Genomic DNA, 16031 nt, shown 5'->3' with positions numbered 1-16031 from the left:
GTCTGCTTCATCCCATTATCCCCCCCCCAGCTGAATGAAGACTCTAACATATGCCATACCGCCCCCTCCCTCCCCAACCATAGAGGGGAGGGTTGCCAGACACATGTATTTATAGAGTCCTCATCAACACAGATGATTACCGAGAGAGAGAGAGAGAGAGAGAGAGAGAGAGATAGTATTAAAAGTCGTGCAGTGGATTATGTGTATGTGTGAACCGCATGGGGGCGACGTTAAGGTTGTAACCAGGGGGGGGAGTGGAAGTAGGGCAGCTTTATTTGTGGACTGGGGGTGATGCGCTGCATGCTGGACCAGAGAATGACAGCTGAGCATGCTGCTCCAGTGCTCCAGTGCAAGGCCAATGCACACTGCTGGTGTCGACCCCTACAGTTGGTTCCAAAGTCTCAGCTGGGCTTTATGTTGGGTGGGGCGTGGCGGAGCGGACCCCCCCCCCCCCCCCCTCCTCAGCTGTGGCGTGGAAGATCCCACTGACTCCCTGCCTGCCTGGGCAGATCTCAGACAGGCTTAAACTCTTTAAAATCTCTTCTTAAAAACTCAGTTCTATCTATCGTAACAGATGTTTTCTTAAATTGTGTCATCGTTGTTGTCAATTTTGTGTTTTGTTATCTTGTTTTTAGTTTTTCTTATTCACTAATTGTTTTCGCTTGTAAAAGCACAAATTTTAAATAGCTATAAAAAAAGTTACATTATTAATTATCGTCATAATTACAGTTAATGCGGCACTACGTAACTTTTGTCAAATGAATAATGTAATTTTGTCCAATCTGTATGGTAGAGTATGTTAATACAATATAACTTATACAATTGGGGTGGTTGTTAGTCTCCCTGCTCGTCTAGATCGTGTCAAAGGTCATGTCTCACCTATAGACACAGGATGTGACAAAAAGTTTGACCTGATAGTCAAGATTCAATTTATCCCCTGAGCAAGCAGGCAGGCTCCATTAGCTCAAAGGTAAAAAAAAAAATCAGCACAGGAAGCCGGGTTCAAATCCGTGGTAGAAGAGGAAAGTTACATTACAGTGAGATGGGAGTCTGCTGATCAACATCAACGCTGACATTCAAAGCTGTTCCGAGCAGACAGAAACTGCGATGGCATCATGATGTCACCACTGTCTATACCAGTGCTTCTCAACCCTTTTCATTTCAAGGACCCCCAGTTTACGTTTGTACGCTCTCAGAGTTACAAATCATTTAGCCGGGGAGTCGGGGACCCCCTGGAACCCCCCCCCCCCCAAGTCAGCCTGGGCCCTGGGGGGGTCAGCGGACCCCACTTTAAGAACCACACTGGTCTAACACATTCCAATACGGCTCACTCACTCGCTACATTCAGACCTCCAATTACACAAAGGCAAACCATGTTGACTCCTATCTGTACACAGTAAAATGTAGACTAGTATTCATTTATAATCCATTTGTTAACTCCGAAACAAAAATGTACATGTACTCTGTTAAAACTGCAGTCCGGAAATTACTTTAACCAGGTAGAGTATACAATTAATACAATATAACAGTATATGATTTTGTCCATATAATGTCCTAATGTAAAGGTTATGTATCAACTATCACTTGTTGTGACTGGCTGTCACAGTGCCCTTGATAAGCTACTGTTACTATTTACACAACTTAAAAAGGTACGGTAGCCTGTAGGTGATATTATTTGTTCAAATAAGTATTAAATAACTATATATTCTGATAGTTATCATTGCTATAGTGTTTGTTCAGTAACAGGAGTCATCTCTGTCTCTCCAGCTCTTTAATGAACAGACAATTGCATTTTAGGAAGTGATGACACAAAGAAACAAGCAGATAAAATTGAAACTGGAACAATATAACATTTAACCTGATAAATGGGTACTCTCTCCTGATTGGCTGAAAGTGTGCAACCCCCCTGAAAATGTATTTGTTTTTTAAAGAGATGGAGAGACCCCTGTTACTGAACAAAACACTATATAGTAATGATTACTATCAGAATATAGGTTAGAGCTTTAACCTTTTAACACACCTCCTTTTGTTTTGACCACAAAATGTCACTTACCCTACCTTTAACTATGTCAAAACATAATTATTATTTGAGCATACTGCCAACTCAGTTGTGTGTTCATTGTGGTATTGTGGCTTCTGCTTCCATCAAATCAACGATGAAAGTATTGGCAGTGTACTAAATTGATTACTGATGCATTTAAATGAATAAACAGCATGTCTGATTTTGAATGTATGGCAATGGCAATGCCCCCCTCTAGTGGTTAAATGAGGTGCAGCACGAAGAACACCATGAATCAACGTGTGTGAACACAATTATTAATAAAGAATTAATAAGTAATGACAGATGTGGTTATGTCATGGCAACCCATTTTATCTATTTTCTGTAAAAGGAATATTACATCCAAACTTTAATATGCAAAGCAGAATCACCAATGCAAACAATGTAATAAAATAAATTGTCTTAAATTTTAGGTTTTCTTAACCTCACTCTCAATTTGACAATGCAGTTTAAATGTCTTTGAACAATTTTACGAGTGTGACTAAAAGGATCAGGGTACATTTTACAACATTGTAGACTAGAGCATCAATATAAAACAAATCCTCTAGTGACATAAGTCTGACAAAAATAAACATGAAGACAACAATGAGCACAATAATACTTCTGTTAAAATATACTCTATAGACAACATGTAACTTCAACAATCACATTTTAAAGGAAAACTTCACCCCCAAATATTTCTTATTTTATATCAATTACTCACCCCATGGAGCCTTGAATACATGGCAATTACTTAGTTTTTATCACATCCTGAGCCAATAATCCAATATGTGACAGTAGGCCTGCGGTGATTACACTGTAGGAGTTCTTTAGAAGTTTATATTATTGTTGTATATAGTTTTGCATTGGTCTCCTACCACCTATATTGGATTATTGGATCAGGAATGTGACAAAAACTAAAGAAATCTCCATGAATTCAAGGCTTCAATGGGTGAGGGTGGGGTAATTGATATTAAAAAAAAGTATTGTTTTGGGTGGTATTCCTTTAAACTAAACAAAGGTAGATAAACTGGTAGGAGTCTACACTCAGACACATTGTGATCTTCCACAGAATTTCTAAATAGTTCTTACTCTCTTAAAGGGGGTGTCAGTGATATCTCTTTTGTTAAAATAATTGCAAATATAAAAATAGCTCCATATTCTGAGTAATAATCATTGTTATGGTGTTTGTTCAGTAACAGGGGTTCTCCCTGTCTCGCCTGTTCTTTATTAACCATAAAATACATGTTAAGGTCAGGATTACATTTTACATATTGGGATCCGTTTGATCCAATCAGGTGAGAGAACTCATACAGGATACTGAAGTGAAATTTGAAGTGATGAAAGGAAAATAAATTAGCTGTCACAATTGGAAATGGAACACTATAAAATTTAAGCAGATTATCTTTGTGGGGTTCTCTCTCCTGATTGGATAAAATTGGTATCCTGACGTGAACATTGATTTTATTTTGTATTAAAGAGCTGGAGTGATGGGAGGATCCTGAGACAGGACCCCTGTTACTGAATAAACACACATATATCAATGATTACTATCAAAATATAGAACTTTAACCTTTTAACAAAACATTTTGTTTAAACAAAAACAAGTTACTTAACACCCCCTTTAAGCCTGATTTATACTTAGCCGTATGATGGTGTTTCCCGGGCCAGAGACACAGAAGCTGTGACCTTGTAGATCTGCCTTTTTTTTTAAAGAAAATTCACAGTTTGTACGGTGTCACGCGTTTTAAGTATAAATCAGGCATGATTAGGCAAATATTCTGTAATCCCTCAAGTATGAACTATGGAGTCAACAAGTCATTTGTGTCCATGGAAAAATGTACCAGTCAGGACAAAGTTGTCCCGTCTCCTCCGGGACACTGACAGCTACACGAGGATAGGGTTGAGATCCGGAACGTGAGGAACCGGATCCAACATTGAGGAACCGTTATCAGCTCCATCACATTTGGAACCGTTTCCGGAGCCTGGTTTTGTCACACAGTCAGAGCTGGTATGTGGACTTCACCTCTGATATACAAATACAATACCAATGGTTCTCAAACGTTTACATTTCAAAGACCATCATAACTCTGAGAGTGCTCAAAATCGAACCAAATGGACCGATTAACGGTCCATTTGGTTCCATTTGTACACTCTCAGAGTTACAGACCTATAGGAATCGTTAAACGGAACCGCTAAGGAATCGGACCATTTAGAGGTAATCGCTAAGGAACCGGAATCGTTTGAAATCCGAAACGATCCCAACCCTACACGCAGACAGGCTCGAGTCCAGCACTGCAGTCCTCCAGTCTCAGCATCAAGAGTCTCCCGTCATGATGGACAGAAACTCCTCCTGATTTACTGCAACACAACATCAACCACATGTGTGAGGATATGAGTGCAGTGTCTCTCACACATTCTCAAGTCAAGGACCCCCAAATTCATATGCTGTTTGATTGGCCGCGGAACCACCATCTGACACTATGCTGTGCGAGGGACCCCCAGAAGAGATGATTTGTGTTCAACATTTTCAGAATTATTCAACAACGCAATGAATTGTGAGACTGTAGATCAGCTGTTTTGTCTATTTTTGAAAATTGGTAATACATATTTAGCAAAGATTTTCATCAGCGGTTCTACTCCGAGTCTCTCGCGGATGACTGAACTTGCTTGGATCCGCAATCGTATTTGTTCGGTCATGACCCTCACTTCATGATCATAAGTGAGAGTAGGAACGAAGAATGCTCGGATTTAATACAAATTGTGAAAATGTTCAGTTCAATCCATGAAATAGAAAGGATGCTGACACACACTCTTGCTCCAAACGAACGCAATGTTTATTTAATACAAAAGAACAGTATGACTAATGTTTCAGCAGCAAGCCGCCTGTCAGTGTGTGTGTGTGTGGTATTAATACACCCTGGTGGTTTTCTGCTATGTGAGAATGCAACAGTGAGCGCCTCTAGGATTTCACAATCACAAGAATCTAATCCATCTATAAATTCCACAAATCGCTGTGAGTGCGTATGTCTGTCCTTCTCATATCTCAAGAACCGTGAAACCAATCCACTTCAAACTCGCAATTACTTGCCGTAATTGCGAGTTTGTAATTTTCCCATTATTTCCCCATAATGTTTCGGCATGAAATAGTCAAATGAGGGAGATGATATGCTATGTGTGGCAGCATTCCTCTGTCTCTGTAGCTGTGCAATGTGCATGTTTGTGAGTTTGCCTCTTTAACAGACATTTTCAGATGCAAATGGTGGGGGGGAAGGGGGAGAGGGAGAGAGAGAGAGAGAGAGAGAGAGAGAGAGAGAGAGAGAGAGAGGGGTCAGGTCACAACCTCTATTTTCTTATTTCCATTTTAATGAACATAGTTTCTTATCAGTGTTGTTCTGAAACGCTGCACAAAATGTGTCCCTCTGCTCACTTAGAGCACAATGCATCCGCTTCTAACACTGTAATCTTGTAAGTACAGCCACTGTTGGCTGACTGTGTAGTCGTGACGTGAATAATCATACAAAATGTGGATAAAAGGAGCAAACTCACAGAACAAAAATGGCTTGAGTTAATTCAATTTGACCAGTATCCAAAAACCCCTTGAGGGTACAGATATGTAACTCAGAGAGTGTACAAATGGAACAATTTGTACACTCTCAGACTTACATACCTGTACAGAGTTACAATGGCATTGATGGGGGAGGGGGGGCTGTAGCCGAGCGGGTAGAGAGGCCGCCCGCCTGCCTGGGACACAAAAGGTCCCCGGATCGCTTCCCGGCCCCAGCCTATGTGTCGAAGTGTCCCTGAGCAAGACAATTAAGTTAACCCTAGCTGCTCCCCGAGGCACTGCCCCCATAGGGGCCCACTACTCCTGACACTTAGGATGGGTTAAATGCAGAGAATTCATCCAGAGAGTAAGAAAATGAATACATCCAAACACAGACGTTATCAAATGTAACTCAATATCATAAAGGACACAGAGTCATATACCTGACCTAATTTGTTTATTTTTGTATGACTCGCTTCTAGATGACTCTATGGTATTTTCAATAGAAAAAAATATTTCCGTGACCCAGGGGTAGCAGGAGTGACGTCAGGACTTCGGTACTCTATGACAGTGGTTCTCAAACTTTTTCATGTGAAGGACCCCCAAAATTATATGTATTTAGCTGCGGACCCCCATCTCAAAATATTTTGTTCCAGGGACCCCCCCACCAGAAGCAAAGATTTGAGTTACAAACGTTGGCTTAAAAAAATATAATTATATATATATTTTTTTTCCAATGATTTGCAAACATTTTCACGATTTTTCAAAAATAGCAGATCTACAAGCTCATAGCGCGGCACTCGGTGCCGTGCTATGAGCCTGTATTTCTGCTATTTTTGATAGCCAAAGTATACAATAATGGTTAAAATGGTTGAAACGATTGTAACACTAACTTATTAAAGGTTGACAATGGCTGATGTAAACGATCAGACAGGGATGACTTACTCTCTCCATCTCCATCGGTATCGAACTCGTCTATCATGCTGCGTAGCTCCTCATCGGTGATGTTCTCTCCCAGCTCTCTAGCCACTCGTCTCAGGTTCCTGACGCTGATCTTCCCAGACTCGTCGTCATCGAACAGCTTGAAGGCCTTCATCACCTCCTCCTTTGGGTCCCGCTCTAGAATGCGATCTGTGACTGTGACAACCGGTGTGTAAACATACAAAACAGAAATGCACGTCTATCATATAATAATAATAAAGATGAAGTTGCCTTTCTGTGGGTCTGTAGACTAATATGCCTATATATGGACATTAAGGTTGGCCGATATGGCGAATATATTGGCTATCTGCGATTGGATGAGTGTCATTTTATTTTTCTCCTTGAGAATTAACTCTCTCAGTGCCAAAAACTAGTTATCCCGAGTTTTTTTTTTTTAAAATAATTTTCAGAACCCAAGATATCGTGATCCGAATATTTGCTGCTCCATTCACTTCTTGTTTAACTTATTATTATTATTTTGTTTTACTTTAAAAAGATTGCTGGCACAGTATGAACATATATTTTTATTTCATTGGCACTGAGAGAGATAAGATGTAGCCAAATGAAATGTAGAGCGCAATACAAAACGTGCACGAAATGTGAATCAATTTGGGCCATTCTAATAATGATTATAAGGCACGTTCTTGTTAGCCTGGCATGGCCAGAGGGGGGCATGTAAAGTTTGAGAACCGCTGTCTTAGAATAGTTGGCTGACATCAGTGACATTGGCTGGCCTCCACACACAACAAACCAGGCAACTACAGATAGCCTAGTAGTAAAACAAAGTAAATAAAATGATGCAGAACTTAAACTTACCAACTTCACTGAAGTCTTCAAATGATATTTTTCCATTTCCTTCTCTGTCATAGTCCTTCAGTATCTTCAAAACATCCACTTTCTTTACTTCAAAGCCCAGTGCACGCATTGCCACCTAAAAAAAACACAAACATTTACTTTTGTCGTGTTCCTAAATACTGTTAAACTTATATAACAAATCGAATAATATTTCACAGAACCAAACTATATTGATTAATAATGATTCAATGGAGTCATTTGAGAGTGGACCTTTATCTATTCATTATTTCACTAATCTGAGCTGAATGGTTAAGAAAGCATTCTTTTAAAAAAAGCAGAAATAATATCACAGAGTGAAGCGTTGTTGGCTATAAACAACATTAAACACATTGAACAAGTAACATAGAAAATCATACTGGACTGGTATTTCAATGTGTGTTGTACTGTAGAAATATCACATTATTATATACAAAACTATAGCTTTGTATATTTTAATGTGATACAGTATTTGCTATTTACCTTAAGTTCATGGTAGTCAATTTCATGATCTTTATCGGTGTCAAAGAGCTCAAAGGCCTCTTTGATCTCGTGTTTCTGTTCTTCTGTGAGCTCTCTTCTTTTCTTGCGTTTGCTTTTGTCCGCCACAAGTTCAGTTCTGTTAACGAGAAATAATTACTTAGTTACTTAGTAATATTATGTAAACGTTACGTTACATCAGTGGTTCTCAGACGGGGGTCTGGGGACCCCAAGGGGTCCTTGAGGAGTTACAGGTCTGTAACTCTGAGCGTGTACAAACAGAACCATTTGTAACAGGTTCCATTTGCACAGAGTTAGGATTTTATAGTGTCGATTATTAGGGTTACCAGAGATGGAAAATGTTATCAAATGGGGGTCCGCCTTGGCCTCATGCATATTAGCCTTGGATCAAGACTATGCATGTTTTAAACGGTAACAGGATAAGTGGGCACTAAGGTAGAGTGGGCAACTTGGCTGTTTTCCAAAATGTTACCATACCGTGCTCACATAATGTACAATTTACATTACTAGACCATTTTTTCTAAGACCATTTTTCAAATATATATGTGTGTGTGTGTGTGTGTGTGTGTGTGTGTGTGTGTGTGTGTGTGTGTGTGTGTGTGTGTGTGTGTGTGAGTGTGTGTGTGTATATATATATATATAGACAAAATAGCCAATTGTACATCGAGGTGCCCAGATGGCCCTATAGTTCCCACCTATCCTGTATCCTTTTGAACACCTTCACTTTAACATTATTATGGGATGCAATGCATTTATAGTTAGCTGCACATTTCTAATGCATTAAATTAGGGAACAGGGAGTTAATAAATCAATGACATAATCATGAAGAGTTGAACACATATCAGATCTAAGCTCACAGCCAGCGCGTCTCTTAAAAGCATTAATCTCTAATCTACTTAAAACTGCTAGCTGTCCTTAGAGCTTTAGCTTCAAATCAGGCACTTTAACGTTTTAAATTCAACCAGAATGATGAATCAAACATGGATATTCCAATAATATGATCATAAGTTATTATTGACAACATTATATCAATGTTTATTCTGTTACCTTAGAGACAGACTCATTGTGTTGCTGTGTCTTCTAACTGCTGTAAACCAACAGAATCAAATCTGCTCATGTCAAACACTTCCGCGACAACAACTAATGCGTCGGTTACACCGCTCATTTCCATTGGCTGCTCGCCACCATGACGCTCAGTAAATTCACCTCTGATTGGTTGCCTGGGTAAATCAAATGCAGGCACGTTGTTTCCCTGCCATGTTGTTCCTCGTATACTGCCACCAGGGGTCTCTGTTTCCCGCATCATCATCGACCAGAGAACTGGAACGACTTGTCATGGTGAAAACAAAGTGGGTGAAATGAGGAAATTGGCCTTTGGGCCTCTTCCTTACTTCCTTCACAGGTGTTACCAATGATACTAATGAAGGCTCTGTTCTGTTTAGAGCAGTGTCGGTCCTTGTTTCAATTTCAAGGACCGCCAGAACTCTGACTGAGAGTGTACAAATGGAACCTGGGTCCATTTGTACACTCTCAGTTACTCAAGGAACCATATGGGTCCCTGGACCCCAATTTGAGACCCACTGGTGTAGCAGAGTGTTTCCAGTGAGCCAACATGCACACTATCAACACCCTGACTCAGTGTGACCAGAATTGGAATACAACCTTATTTAGTATAATTGGTAACACCTATGAAGAGAGGCAAATGTATTTCCAATATGACTGCTGTGCTTGTGCATAGAGACTATTACAACTATTACAAATTATTTGCTGTTTTTAAGAAAGGAAAGAATAGATATTGAAGAAACAAAACAGAACAAGGTAAACCGGTCCGATTAAGATATACATAAGGTGCATGGTATAAGAACATTTATTCCAGAGGTATTCTGCATCCAGTGACATTGCATGTTCACTGATATTTGTAATTTCAATCATGAAAGCAGAAAACAATGACCATGGTCAAATCAGAGCATCCATGTTTACAGAAAGAAACCATGAACAAATGACCTATTATAAGTGTTGATGTGTAAACAGCAAATAATGAAAAGGTTTGGAACCATTCTTTTATATTGCAGGGTGTAAAAGGGAAATTAACAATAGCTTATTTTAATATTGATGTTAACAAAACACAGTATAACTGGGGTTGGTTAGGCACATTGAGCCCACCCGGGGATCCAGAGCCCCTGGTTGTCCTAGGTGCGATTCCAGGCCAGCAATGTATCCCTGCAGACTATTAGCCCGAGCCCCACACAATGGCTTCTCACTGATCCTAGTGATTTTAGGATGGTTAAATGCAGAGGACAAATTTCACGTATGTGCTTATACAGTGACAAAAAACACCCCAAGGAGTGGGGCTTATATTATTATATTATATATAGTTGTGTGGGAACAGTATAATGTTACCATACTGTATGTTTACCAGAGATAGAATATGACCATCTTACATGGTTTCCATAACAGTGAACTGACCAACTGAGGAATATGTTTGGTGAAAGGTTCATAGAAATGTGTTGATTTGTGTAGGTCATTATTAGGTTAGATTTCTAGGTAAGGAATTAAAGTAAAAATAGCCGATCTACAAGCTTTTGAGAATTTTGAATTTGATTATTTATTGTTTTATCCTTGGAAGAGAAAAAAAAGTTGTTTTAATGTTTTACTAATTTAGGAAACATTAGATCCATCCTCATCATAGAACCAGAAGGTTTGGGTTGGCAGGTCGTGACCTTTCAACCCATGGACGCCAGGATGACCTCTACGGCGGTCTCATGTCCACTGCGCACCGTCACCTGCATTGTGACGCTGTTGGCCAGCAGAGCCAGACGGGCTCGAACCAGAATCTCATGACCCCCTCGGAACACACCGGACAGCAACAGGATGTGGGAGTTCTTCTTGTCGGGAACTTTGTCTGATCTCTCACACGGCTGCATTCCCAGGAAGCTGACGATGTTTCCCACTGCTTCGTCCAGCGTCTGCACGGAGGCCAGAGCAAAGGTCTCCTCCCTCTCAAATTCACCTCCAACCTCATTCCAGGCCGCTTCGAAATTAGGCTTCAGGACCTTCTGGATGTGGTCCGCTACGGTTAACTCCAAATCCTCCAGCATGTATTCGTCCTCGTAACCACAGTCATTTGGCTTTCCGGTGTTGGGATCGCAGGGTCTCATCAGGTACTTCAAAGTACAGCCAAACGTACACGACACCGCGGTGGGGTCGTCTTCAGGGAGGTGCACAAGGGCGTAGCAGGATCCAGGCTGACCGAATGAGAGGTTTGCAGCGGGGATGCTGTGAAGCACCTCGTAGCCCTCCGGCGGCTCCATTTGCACCAACACGTTCAGTAGGAGCTGGTCGTTGAGTGTGTTGGTGCAGTCGAACTGGAGAACCATATGTGTGGAGAAGGTGTGCTTGACGCAGCACACCACATACTCTGTCTCAGCCTCTGTCAGCTGAACGGCCTCGGAAGACTTGAAGAGAGGACCCAGCGCCTGGAACTCTGGGATGCCTGCCAGTTGTTGCCGGTAACTATCCTGGCATGATGATGTGGCCAGCATCTCTGAAAGCTTGCTGCTGCTGGTGGTGGCAGCAGCAGCAGTTCCTGTCATCTGTTCAGTGATGGCCAGAGGAACTGTCTTCATGTCGAAAGGTTTTTCCGATGGCTCCATGGTGTACTGGTAGAGAGATTTCTCGAGGCCAGGAATAGACATCGACAGACTGATGAAGACATAGGTGGCGTTGAGGGCCTTCTGTTTCTGCTGCAGGACGTTCATGTAGAAGGTCGCTCTGTCACGCACTTCATCATCGCTGTCCATCATACACCTCTGCATGAGAACCAGAACGCTGGGCAGCAGGTCGTCGTTCTGGGCCCCGAACTTTGCCAAGGCGCTGACCGCAGCAGCGCGGACCGGCTCACTCTCCAGCACCACTCTGTTGAAGATGTAACGAATGTATTTGGACGGCGAGGGTGCGAGCGGGCCCTCTTTGCCCAGCAGGTGCAGGATCTTGGTGGACAGCACCGTGTGCTCACAGTCCTCGATGAACTCGCACAGGTGGGCCAGTGCTGCCTCCTTGCACTCCCGGTTCTCCTCAGTGATGCTGATGATGCAGTCCACGATGGCCTGCTTGTATTCAAAACCACCATCGTCTTTGAGCATCTTGGACAGGAAGTCCATCATGATGCTGTTCTTACCGGGATACTTCTGACACAGAGTGCTGATGGCCTGAACCACGACCACCTTGAACTCATCGGAGCAGCTCTCCGAGATGAAGGAGGAGACCTTCTTCATGAGGAGGTCCACGCCGTACTCTCGGACCGTCTTCAGCAGGGTGGTGATGGCCAACATGGCGATGCTGCGGTTCGAGTCTGTTATCAACTTCTCCAATTCAGAGTTGCATGCCATCATCGTGGACGGGTGATTCATCGCCACCTTGTTGAAAGTTCTCACTGCAGAGAATCTCAGGACAGCTCTAGTTGAGCTGCAGAACATCTGGAGAACAGAGACAGCGGGGTACAGCTTCTTGACTGGACAGCTCGGCATGTGGACGATAGCAGAGGCAGCTTCGTAAACGACCATGTCATTCCTGTGCTTCAAGCAACTCTCAACGAAGTCAAACGCCGGGCTGTCATGTCCTCCTCCCTCCGTCTCGTGTAGCAGTTTGCTGGCGATGCGAATGAGCATGCAGTAGGCGTACGGAGACTTGAGGCCACACTTGGTGGAGGTAAACTTGGTGAGCATCTTGGACACGGCCAGGCGGTCGTTCCTCCTCAGTTGGTACAACAGGCCCAAGGCGTGATACTGGACCATGATGTTATCACTGGAAGCGGCCTCCTGGGCCTCGTTCACCCAATGTTTCACCACGTTGTAACTCATCTTCTTCACCATGTGCAGCGACGTCACCAAGGCCGAGCTGGACACGCTGGGCACCTTGTCGACGATGGCCTGCTTCATGTACCTCTCGATGTCCTGCAGCATGTTGGTGTCTGTGATCCTGCACAGAGCTCTGATGGCGGGTCCTCTGTACATGTCCTCCTTGCCTGTCATGTCCTTGGTGAGACTGCTGGTCACGATGATGACGTTCTCCGCAATGTTGGCCATCTCCTTGATGGTCAGGTAGCACATGCTCCTCAGGGCCGGATCGTTGGACTGAAACAGCCTTGTCATGGCGAAGAAGGCGTCCGTCGCCTCGGTGGTCCCGAAGTGCTCCCCCTGGTTGAGGAGGTAGATGATCTTGGTGAGAATGCGAAGACATACCCTGGGTTTGATGGGGGTCTCGTTGAAGACACGCGCCTCTTGCAGCACCGCAGTCTTCTCCAGGTGCTGGAAAGGGTTCCATCCTCTACCGTTGTCCTCGTCGTTCTTCTTGTCAAAGTTCTGAATCATTCTGATGACGTGAATGAAGAGATAATGCTGCTTAGAAGCTGGACGAGAAACAACAGTATGAAGGAAATGTTCCTGTTTGAGATCAAACGCCGAAAGCTGGGGCTGTTATATCGGCGTCACGTCTACATCATCAAATATGATGTCAGCTATGTCCAAATATGGAGTCCCACGCAGCTCTTTACTATAGTGTCCAAGTCCGCCGGTCAGAATTATCAGGTAACCATGGCAACCTGATAATCAACAAACATGGATGGCATAAAAAAACTGTCTACTGGTCAGTTTACCTGTCTACTGGTCAGTTTAGCAGCAGCAGTAGATCTACCTTCATTTGAACCATACAGTTTATGCTACTGTGGAAGTAGTAATGCCCCTACCCTATTGTTGTCAGATACCCATTGTACCCGTCCGTCCGTCCGTCCTTCCGTCTGTGTCCCTTTTATGTCCATATATGGAGATTCCTAATCTGTCTGTCTCTTATGCCCATATATGGAGATTTATATACATCTGTCTGTCTGTTCCCCTTTAATGCCCATATATGGAGATTTATATACATCTGTCTGGCTGTGTCCCTTTTGTGCAGGCAAATATGGAGTAGGCTACTATGTACTATGAAGAAGAAAAGGAAGAAGCATAATATGACGTGGCCTGAAAATATGTGTTTACTTACCATAACCAAACGTAATTATTATAACTGCCAAGCTGTAACAACAGACATATTTCAGCTTCACTTGAACAGCTGCAAAGGACAATTCAATATGGGGGATATATCGAAGAAGAGAAACCTGCTGGGAGAAAAAAAATGCCGATCTACAACACCTATACAGTACAATACATAATATACTGTAGATCGGCTATTTTCGGAGAGTGACACAGTCATATGACGGTGCATAATTAAGCATTGTTGTCCTATTTACTTGCAAGAAAATAACATTGAAAGTACTTTACATTTTTAAATGAATGGATGTGAAGTAAACTAGTATTTATATTAATGAATGGATTATTTTAATGAATATTAATGAATATTCTCTGTGCTAGTCTGTGTATTAAAAATATGCATCCATTTTTATAATGGCTGTCACCAGTTAATATATTAATTAATAAACAGTCTATCAACAATGAGTATGAATGAATGTACATTATATTGGCTATCAACACTGTATATGATATTATGTTATAAAGCATACATCCAGTTCAGGTGAGCTTTCAGTGACCTCAGCTGTACTGGGGTCACATTTGATGAAAGGAGCCAAAAACACAGAATTGTCTATAGTTGTATTTTATTTCACTTTGGGTCCATAAAGTTTCCTTTTCATACTGTAGTTACAAACAAGTCTCCTGGTGACAAAAATGGACATTTGTACCATATGCCAACAGAAAGTAAAATGGACATACTTTATCATATGCCTACACAGAAAGTAATACTGTACCATAGGCCTACAGAAAGCAATACTGTCCCATAGGCCTACAGAAAGTAATACTATGGACTACCATAGGCCTACATAAAGTCAAATGGACATACTGTACCATAGCCCTACATAAAGTAAAATGGACATGCTGTACCATAGGCCTACAGAAAGTAAAATGGACATACTGTACCAACAGCCTACAGAAAGTAAAAGGGGTGAACTTACAACTCTGTTTTCCTTAAAATGTGAACAAACTGAATCTTTTACATAGACACAAATCAGTTGAAATAAAATGATAGTTGGATGGGAAAATCACGTGAAAAGAAAACTTTCAGGTTTGTAACACTGTGATAGACTCCTAAGTACAACATTTACTGTACTTCACAAATGTTTTGTTTCTTTTTCTTTATCCTGAGAACGTTTTCGAATCACTCCAAGCCCCTGTGCTTTGTCGACAAGGAAAACAGTGTTACAATGTCTGAGACTTATCATTAAAGGAATATTCATCAGTCTGTCCAGCAGTTCTTTGATATCTGCTAGAGAAGCGTTTACCATGAATGTGTGGGTCTCTCAGTGGTGTTCAGCTGAGAGGATGGCTTAAAGACGAGCTGAAACAAAAATATATGTTTTTCACCCTTTTAGAGCACAGCCACAGTCATATTGGGGACATAGTTAAAGGGGAATTTCGGACTAGCCTTTTTCTTGCCTTTTATGATGTTATTATATCCTAGGGACGAGTGGTACAGTAGAACATTTTCATAACTCCATACCGAGTCCACCGCAGCTAGAAACCAGAGCGGGCGGTCCATGCTCTAAATCTCACCGTGATATCTCGTCTAGCGAGACCTCCGGTGGGGCGCATTCAAGACAAACACCGCGGAGAGTGCTCTGTCATTACGAACGTCAGATCTCACAAAAAAAAAAGAAAGAAAGAAAGTCATTAAAATACGCGATCTAGAGCATGGACCGTCCGCTCAGGTTTCTAGCTGCGGTGGACTCGGTATGGAGTTATGAAAATGTTCTACTGTACCACTCGTCCTCCTAGGATATAATAACATCATATAAAAGGTAAGAAAAAGGCTAGTCCGAAATTCCCCATTAACGCTATATGAAAAAACTAAAGCGTATTCATTTTAATATTCAGAAGTCCAATTTTGATTACTTCCCGTCAAACAGAAATGTCATGCGTGCTTTACATCAGCAGGTACCAACCAATTCGAACCAATAATATCATGACATCCACCTGTCAATGGATCTTCCACTGCATGGCTATGTTCATTATTCTACATACTTACACAGTTAACAAACATGGCAGACATGTTATGGATGATCTCATTTTAAAGCTAAATAGTACACGG

At 41.9% G+C, this 16031-nt stretch overlaps 2 protein-coding genes across 2 annotated transcripts; both read right to left on the bottom strand.

The window, feature by feature from the left end:
• Window positions 1–2350: 2350 nt before the first annotated feature.
• Window positions 2351–9022, bottom strand: cetn3 (centrin 3). Its single transcript, XM_084047891.1, has 5 exons — window positions 8946–9022; window positions 7881–8016; window positions 7383–7497; window positions 6531–6722; window positions 2351–4399 (listed from the first exon to the last, which is right to left on the bottom strand). Exons 1-5 carry the CDS (start codon window positions 8960–8962, stop codon window positions 4356–4358), a joined length of 504 nt encoding a protein of 167 aa, XP_083904017.1. The 5' UTR covers window positions 8963–9022; the 3' UTR covers window positions 2351–4355.
• Window positions 9023–10621: 1599 nt separating this feature from the next.
• LOC311038386 (coatomer subunit gamma-2-like) lies at window positions 10622–13267 on the bottom strand (the record flags this gene model as incomplete). The annotated part of the gene is made up of 1 exon (XM_084047884.1): window positions 10622–13267. The coding sequence occupies one exon, from the start codon at window positions 13265–13267 to the stop codon at window positions 10622–10624; it is 2646 nt and encodes an 881-aa protein (XP_083904010.1).
• Window positions 13268–16031: the final 2764 nt, after the last annotated feature.

The sequence above is a fragment of the Gymnoscopelus microlampas genome, assembly GCF_963454915.1.
Source record: "Gymnoscopelus microlampas genome assembly, chromosome: 21".
Classification (NCBI taxonomy): domain Eukaryota; kingdom Metazoa; phylum Chordata; class Actinopteri; order Myctophiformes; family Myctophidae; genus Gymnoscopelus; species Gymnoscopelus microlampas.
Note: the sequence above shows the minus strand (reverse complement) of the source record. Positions and strands in the feature narration are given on the sequence as shown.